The following is a 6977-nucleotide window of genomic DNA, read 5'->3' as shown; positions in this document are numbered from 1 at the left end:
CTCAAACAAATTGCTTTAAAAAAACGTTTTTATCGTGTAAATTATCATTAGTCAACAGGAAAGTCTGCATTTTAAATGTATATTTAACTTTATATTGACTTACTTTATATTAACTTGTTCATTCAGTTTGCTAGAAAGTATATATATTGTTTAACTGTGTTTTTTCTCAAACAAATTTCTTTAAAAAAAAGTTTCTTATCATTAGTCAATAGGAAAGTCTGCATTTTAAATGTATATTTAACTTTATATTGACTTGACTTTATATTTACTTGTTCATTCAGTTTTCTAGAAAGTATATCTATTGTCAGACCGTGTTTTAACTCAAACAAATTGCTTAAAAAAAAGTTTTTTATCGTGTAAATAGCCATTAGTCAATAGAAAATTCAGCATTTAAATGCATTTAAATGTCAACCGATTTCAATATGTATCCGTAACTTAACATTTCCTGAAGCTTTTTCGTCTTTCGCCTCATGTTAACTGCATAAAATTGAATTTTTAATCTTAAATACATTCAGTTAAAGACTTAAAGACGTCAAAAAATGTTCAAAATTGTATTTAATTATATGTTTTAATCTAAATAGAATCACAACAAAAGTATCACTTGTTCATTCAACAGTTCCATATAAAGTTAAAGGTAGAATTTTAATCTACACATTTGAGTTTAAAGTTATTATTTTTAAACAATTTAATTCAAAACCACTTGTTGCTCTTTGACCACACTTTGAAAACTAGTTTGAAGTACTTTTTCCATGTTCATTATTGAAAAAAACCAAGTTTTTGTAACTTTAAAAAGTAACCTCAGCGAATAAACGATCAAATCCAAATAAAATGTAACTTTTTTTTAACGATTAAAAGCGAGATTTAAAAAGCGACGGTTGCTGCTTCTATCATCTGGGTCGCAGCATGTGTGGTAATAATCCCAAAACAAACCAGAGAAGTCTCAGAAAGAAGAGGAGGAGCAGATCCACTGGGGGAAGAAGAGAGAAAAAAAAGAAAAAAAAAAAAGTTGAGAGAAAAGTTGACGCCCAGAACCGCAGGCTCCTCCTGCACAGCATTATAAAGCAAATGTCGGGGCTGTCGCAGGGCACAGGGGGAGTTCTGCAGGGTCACAAATACACCAACGGTCGAGCAGAACCTCCGCAGAACCTGCGCGACTTTCTGACAACTTTTTTGTGTTCGGAGGATTTTTTTTTATTTTTTTTTTTAAACGACTTTTTTTTTTCTTCTACTTCTTTCTTCACGTCCTCGGTTCGGTCGCTGCAAAGATGACAACAGCCGTGGTGTCGCCTTTCTTCGACTTCGAAGCGATAAACAAGGTAAATAAACATTGTTTTTTTAAATTTAAATTGAAAAAAAAAAAGTTTGTCGGGGCCTGGTCGGAGGTTCGGTACCGGAGGACTTGGTGGTCCTGGGCCCGCAGACGACTCTGGTCCGGGTGTGTGTGAGTGTGTGTGTGTGAAAGAGTAAACTTTTAAAAAAACATTCTTTCGTTTGAATCCGTCGTTCGTTTGAAACCAGACGAGCGTGTTTTCGAGACTTTTTTTGCGCCACTTCCGTCTAACATTTCACTTTAAAAGTTTGTTTTAAGCTATTTTTATTTATTTTTTATTTAAAATTTTTTGAATCGATTGTCACGCGGACACATCCACCTGTGGATCTCGCCGTGGTTCGGATGATGCGGTCGTGCTGCAGCGAGAGGCCTCTTGTGTGGCTCGTTTACTAAAACAAGGCACATTCCTCTGCAGGGGCAACGCGCCAAACCAGCTGCTGGTCTATAGGCCCCCCTGGATCATGTAGATCATGTAGATCCACCCGCTCTAGTCTCCGCTCTCCTGACCCTCTTCTCGTGTCTCTCCTCCTCAGAACAAACTTCTCAGCTACAACAACAACAACAACCTGGGCGTGCCCCGTCACATGTCGCCCCCCTGCAACGGTACCGGCGCTCCGGTCGTCGTCTCCAGCCCCGCGGGGACCCTGCTGGACAGGAAGGCCGTGGGCTCGCCGTCCTCGGTGGGAGGCGTGTACCAGCGGCGGCACTCGGTCAGCTCCGGCACCAAGTTCAGCCAGAACCAGTTCCTCAACTCCCTGAAGGCGGCGGACCACCACCAGAACCACCACAGCCAGCACCACCACTCCTCGCTCATCACGGGGGTCAACAAGGAGAACGGCCTGCGGGACCGCTCCTTCTCCGAGACGGGGGAGCGGCTCCTCAACAAGTACCTGGGCCCCGCCAGCCCCACGGGCAGCAGCAGCGGCGGCGGCAGCAGCAGTCAGGTGATCTCCAGCCGCTACAAGACGGAACTCTGCAGGCCCTTCGAGGAGAACGGCTCCTGCAAGTACGGCGACAAGTGCCAGTTTGCTCACGGGATTCACGAACTGCGCAGCCTGAGCCGCCACCCCAAGTACAAGACGGAGCTGTGCCGCACCTTCCACACCATCGGGTTCTGCCCATATGGGCCCCGCTGCCATTTTATCCACAACGCCGAGGAGCGCCGGGGGCCGCCGCAGCAGTCGTCCTCCTTGTCGCCCTTGGGCTCCTCCAACAAGATGGACAAGCCGCGACTGCAGCACAGCTACAGCTTCGCCGGCTTCTCCAGCTCGGACGGGCTGCGAGACAGCCCCACCTCCGTCACCCCGCCGCCCATGTTCTTCCCGGACGAGGTCCAGGACTGGCCCAGCAGCAACCCCTTCACCTACTCCAGCCAGGAGCTGGCCAACCTCTTCCGGCCGAGCCTGGGGTCCAACTCGGCGGAGCCGCCCGCTCCCCCCTCCCCGACGAGCGCGCCCTACTATTTCAGGCCCATGTTGGAGTCCCCCCAGATGTTCGAGCCCCCCTCCAGCCCGCCGGACTCCCTGTCGGACCAGGACGGGTACCAGAGCAGCTCCGGCAGCAGCCTGAGCGGCTCCGAGTCGCCCTCGCTGGACAACACCCGCCGCCTGCCCATCTTCAGCCGCCTGTCCATCTCCGACGACTAAATTGCACCACAGTGACTTTAATTCCCCCCCGAATCAGAACACGGCACACCCGCCTCTTCTTCTTCTTCGCCTCCCTCACATAAAGGATGTAGTCAATTAAGGGAACTATCATCATTTCATCTGCACAGACTGCCACGCGTCCCGGTGCCAAAACATTGAACAAAAAAAAAACCCCATGTGCCACTTGTTTCCAGCCCCCCGCCCCCCCATCTTGAATGTGTAGCAGCACAAGTGGCCTTGGAAAAAAAAGGGGTGTGCACTGCACTCGCCCCCCTCCCCTTCCTTGCATGAAACCACTTCCCCTCTAAACCCCATAGATTCTTTTTTTTTTGTTTTACCGATAGTTTTGAACAAAAAACCCTGAACAGATATGAATAGTTTTTTAACAAAGAAGGTAGAGAAGTGCCTGGGGTGGTTTCCGCATGTGTCTTAGGTGATCGGACTACTTTCTTCTCCCCGTCGCAGCTCCTCCCGGGTCTTATGTAACCGGGTGAGTCTGCGGAATGGACTTTGAACTGGAAGTTCTCTCCCCCTCTCCCCCCCTCTGTTGCTGGTCACTGGTTGGTTTTGTTTCAGAAAGAAAAAAGGAAAAGAAAAAAAAAGCTCATCACACTTCAAATTCCTCTTATCTTGGGAATTCCACAATTCCCATGGTGCAGTTGTACATCCTGCGACTTGACTAGATTGGATCTCCAAGCTATCCTTCCTCCCCCATCTGTCTAGAAGCTGCCCCCCCCCCTCCCCACCATCCTCTGGATCTCATCACATCCCATTTTGCTTTATTTGATAATTATTTTGTATTAATGTTATTATTACGGTTATTATTATTATTGTTTGAAAAAAAAAAAAAAAACTTTCCAGACAGAAGGTTTGCTTGTCACTGCTTATTTAACTTATCAGAACGTATTTATTGGTGATCATATGCATTTTTTTTTTTTTGTTAATTTTTTTTTTTTTGTATTTATCTGGATAATGAACAATAGAATATATTTTCTTTTATGTTAAATTATGCTCTTCCTTATTAATCTAAAGATTGTGAAGACATGTTGTCAGTTTTTTTTTTCCTTCCTTTTTTTTTTTTCACAGTTTAATATATTGTACTTTATTGACTTTTGTTCTGCAACTACACTTTGTCAAATGAAACTTAATTTAAAGCAACAAAAAAACTTTTTTTTTTTGCGTTTTTGATTATTTATTATTTTTCATACTCCCTGTTATTGGACTGCAATTCCATTGTTTTTTTGTTTTTTTCTTCTCTCCACTGTTTTTTCCCCCAGACATCTGGCATATATTCCAGTGATTTTTAGGGAAACTTTGTATTTTCACAGCGAAAGAGGCGATTAAGTCCTCGCTGGGTCCATAGACGACTGGTTCTTTTTCAAGCCTCCTTGCACCCCAGTCCTGTTATTCTAAGCAATAGCTGTGACCAAATGGCTCGAGGAAAAGTTTATTTTTCACGATTGGGTTTTTGCTTGATGCACTTGCTCGCCCCCCTTCCTCCCCCCTCGCCCTCCTCACCCCTCTCTCGACCAGTGGAAGTGCCTCCTCGAATACATTCCAGGTAGCTTTTTGTTTTTTATTTTATTTGATAAGAGGAACAAATATCGGTGGATATTTGTCGTTGGAGAGGGAAAGAAAAAAAAAAAAAGAGGTGAACATTTTGACGCAAAGAAAGTAAAAACAGTTGAATGTATTCTTTTTTTTTTTTTCTGCCATTTTTATTTTGTTTGTTTCACTACAGTAAATTCTGTGAGTTTATAATAAATCTGTCTTTCTGGTTTTTTGTAAGTATTGATTGCAATTAAGTCAATAAACCCCGTATTTTTGGAAAAGTTGACATTGTCGTACGATGATTGATGTGGTCTGCACCTTCACTGCTTATCGTTCAGATGCATAACTGGACCAAAAAACACTATTTTTCAAGTATTTTAACAACTTTAAGTCCTTTTTTAGGCACTTTAATGCTGAAATACCCCAATGTCTACCATGTTAATGACTAAAGGAAACTACATTTTCTTAGAATTACAATAAATACTCTGAATAGCTACGTTAGCATTAGCTTAAATAATCCAAAAACAAGTATTAAAAGTGTCTAAAAGCGTCTAGTTTTTCCTTCCAAAACATCCCGAAGGGAGTCTCCGCCTGTCGAAAGTTGATTGGTAAACTCGGAGGGCACTCTCGGGAGTTGACCTCGACGTTGATCGGAAATATTGATCACTCAAAAAAAAAAGAGGACGACAACCTGAAACGTTTTTCCACGAATAAAAGTGTTGATTTTCGAGCGGGATCGATGAGCTCAGCGGGAGGATATTTGCAGAGTCGAGTCACGACTCTTGATAGCACTTTTTTTTTTGTGTGTGCGTTTGGTTTCATATGTACACAGAGATCGTATCACACAAATGTAGGTTCAAAAATGCGTGTTCCAATCACCACACGCTTCCTCTTCGCTACCTTCACATGGCTTCTGCTTTTTCTTTCCGTCGTGTTTATGTTTCTCTCCGATTGCAGCCGGAACAGAAGCTTCCTTCCTACACAATGGCGTCCGCTGACCCGCGGAGGCCTCCGTGTTGCTTTCTCACTCAGCCGAGGAACCTGAAGGATTGTTTTCGGCTTCTTTTTCGTTCCGTCCCAACAGACGTTTCGGCGGGAGAGCTATGGCGAAACAAACTGACTTAGAGGAGGGCGAGGGAATCACAAAACCAACTGTTACCAATATAAAAACCTGTATAAATGTGTTTAATTCAGGTTAAAGTGCAGTATTTTAAACCGTAGCTTAATTCTTATTTCATTCATTATTTAACCTCTGCCGAGGAGCCTATTTCATACAACTTATTAAAAAAAAAAAGTTGAATAAAACAAACAAAATGACTCGAATGACTCAAGAATGTGGTCGACTCATGGCACGTACATGTTATAGCAAAAACGTGCCAACCACTAAGTGACCCAGATGTAGTTCTGCAGTCCTGACGTTTTTCTGGCATGAGTTCCTTGGCAACGTCAACAATGTCAAATGACAAAAAAAAATGACTGTCAGCAAAACTCACGTGGAGTTATTTTCTTGATTCAATTGTGTGTGCCGGTGGTTTGGCTAGCTGTGAATGGAGCCGACGTTATTCAGATAAACCTCAAGAACACTTCATTAGCAAGAGGACGTTATTTTCTAAATCATTTTCCTGAACAGTAGCATATAGCATTAGCTTGATATGCTAGCTTAAAACCAGGTGCGCACAATTTCCTGCTAATGGAAAAACTTCCTCTTTAAAAGTTAAAAACATCATAAAAGTTAAGCTTCTTTTCAACACGGAGAGTTAGCTAAGGAACACGATTTGACTAGTTAGCATGTTGCTAACTTTCCCCCCACTTCTATTCAGAATCATTGAAGAAACGTTACCATGAAAATGGCCATATTTTTTACTTTTATCGGTGTAAAAACATGAATCTGTTGATGCAATGTTTTAAAAAGTACATCTGATGTGTTCACAGCTACATGTTGTCGCTTCCTGTTAAGAAAACGCCAAGATATTCGACTGACAACTCACGACAAACAAGCCATCCAACCGACGCCGACTAAAACACTACAAGTGATAACAAATAAACCAAAAAAAAAAGTATTTTCACTTATAGTTCAGGTCCAGAAACACTCACTCTTGGAGCCACATGTGGACATACTTTGCTAACTGCTAACACTTCTGAATCATTTTCCTGAACAGTAGGTACACATATAGCATTAGCTTGAAACCCACTTCATTCTCATTCAGGATACTCTTTAGTCAAAAACCTCTTACATCTTAATTTTTTTTTTTTTTAATCGGAGAGTTAGCTAAGTGACACCATTTGACTTGTTAGCATGTTGCTAACATGCGAACCATTGAAGAAACGTTACCAATAAAATAGCCACATTTTGACTATTATTGGCGTAAAAAAACATGAATCTGTTGATGCGATATTTTTAAAAGTACATCTGATGCGTTCACAGCTTCCTGTTGTCGCTTCCTGTTTGC

General features: G+C 42.4%; 1 protein-coding gene across 1 annotated transcript; it reads left to right on the top strand.

The window, feature by feature from the left end:
• The first annotated feature begins 1023 nt into the window (after nt 1-1023).
• zfp36l1a (ZFP36 like 1 zinc finger CCCH-type a) lies at nt 1024-4813 on the top strand. Its single transcript, XM_087779910.1, has 2 exons — nt 1024-1316; nt 1864-4813. The coding sequence occupies exons 1-2, from the start codon at nt 1266-1268 to the stop codon at nt 2974-2976; spliced, it is 1164 nt and encodes a 387-aa protein (XP_087636036.1). The 5' UTR covers nt 1024-1265; the 3' UTR covers nt 2977-4813.
• Nucleotides 4814-6977: the final 2164 nt, after the last annotated feature.

Source organism: Callionymus lyra, chromosome 18 (assembly GCF_982586985.1).
Source record: "Callionymus lyra chromosome 18, fCalLyr1.hap1.1, whole genome shotgun sequence".
Lineage (NCBI taxonomy): Eukaryota > Metazoa > Chordata > Actinopteri > Syngnathiformes > Callionymidae > Callionymus > Callionymus lyra.
The sequence above is the reverse complement of the archived record's forward strand: the minus strand, read 5'-3'. Positions and strand labels throughout refer to the sequence as shown.

Bases quoted from the DNA above. Each gene is read 5' to 3' on its own strand.
- zfp36l1a (XM_087779910.1), top strand. From the start codon at position 1,266: ATGACAACAGCCGTGGTGTCGCCTTTCTTCGACTTCGAAGCGATAAAC. The intron at 1,317-1,863 runs GTAAATAAACAT...TCTCCTCCTCAG, and splicing joins ACTTCGAAGCGATAAACAAG to AACAAACTTCTCAGCTACAA.